At 27.5% G+C, this 1198-nt stretch overlaps 1 protein-coding gene across 1 annotated transcript; it reads left to right on the top strand.

The window, feature by feature from the left end:
• Positions 1–509: 509 nt before the first annotated feature.
• On the top strand, positions 510–923 carry LOC149513817 (S-protein homolog 1-like). Its single transcript, XM_089748121.1, has one exon. The coding sequence runs from the start codon at positions 510–512 to the stop codon at positions 921–923; it is 414 nt and encodes a 137-aa protein (XP_089604247.1).
• Positions 924–1198: the final 275 nt, after the last annotated feature.

Here is a 1198-nt window from a genome sequence, read left to right on the forward strand (position 1 = left end):
AATTTACCGTTTGTTTTTTTTTCCAAAACTATTTTAAATATTTCAAAATATTCCACTGAAAATTGAATCATATAATTGTTCAATCTATTTTTTTCTTAAATGAAAATGATTAAAATGGGTAACAATTATAAAAACAAATACACACATTAATTACATATGATTAAAGGAAAAAACTAATAATAATTGCTAAAGTTTTAGAAATATTATATAATGCTGACGTAAGCAAATAAAAATATATTAATATCAGGACTCAAATCAAAATATAAGAATTTATTTGGATACAATAAAATAATAAAAGCTTTTTAAGAAATTTATGATATTTCGAAGATAAGAACTAATTTATTCACAATGTTAATTTCCATATATGACTTAATTCACTTTGTAAAATATACTCTATCCAAAATATACTCTAATATGAGCTAATACTTGCATCAAGAATTAATTCTTCAACTATAAAATGAAGAAGTAACAAGAAACTCTAACATAAAAACAGCAAAGAAATCAAAGAAATGGGCCTTTCAAACAAATTCATGGCCATCCTACTTGTAGCAGCCATTGCCTTAAGCCAAATCAGTCTTGCTCATGCCGGAAAGAGATATTATGTTCACATCATCAATGGGTTGAGCAACAACGAATTGACTATACATTGCCAATCCAAAGATGACGATTTAGGTGTGCACCTATTCCAAAGGTCCAAAGAATGGTATTGGACATTTGAGGCTAACTTTGGGGGAACGACACTTTTTTGGTGCAACATGAGTTGGGCAAATCACCATGGACGTTTCGATGTATATTGGGTCAATCGCGAATTGCTTGATAAGTGTGATTTCAAGGAGTGTTTTTGGAAAGCAGAAGATGATGGGTTATATCTAAAGAACAACAAAGACAATTCATGGATTCTGATCTATAATTGGGATTCTTGATTCTGTTTTTCGTTATTTTGTATGATCTTTCTTAACATTCACTTTTATTAATAAAAAAAATGAATGAAGAGAATAAAGCTATTTATTTTATAGTACATGCTCTTTTATTTTCTCTTTAGGTTTCTAATAGGTTTTATTTTTTTTCTTTAAACAAAAAAAAAAGTTTGTGTTCTTCTAACAGCAAGCAAATTCATGAATATTGTATCGGTAATAATATTATCTTTTAAAAAAATAGGAATCCCTTAGTAAAAGATTAAACAAATACAACAATGAAA

The sequence above is a fragment of the Durio zibethinus genome, chromosome 18 (assembly GCF_047325235.1).
Source record: "Durio zibethinus cultivar Kanyao isolate XHJ-2024 chromosome 18, ASM4732523v1, whole genome shotgun sequence".
Classification (NCBI taxonomy): domain Eukaryota; kingdom Viridiplantae; phylum Streptophyta; class Magnoliopsida; order Malvales; family Malvaceae; genus Durio; species Durio zibethinus.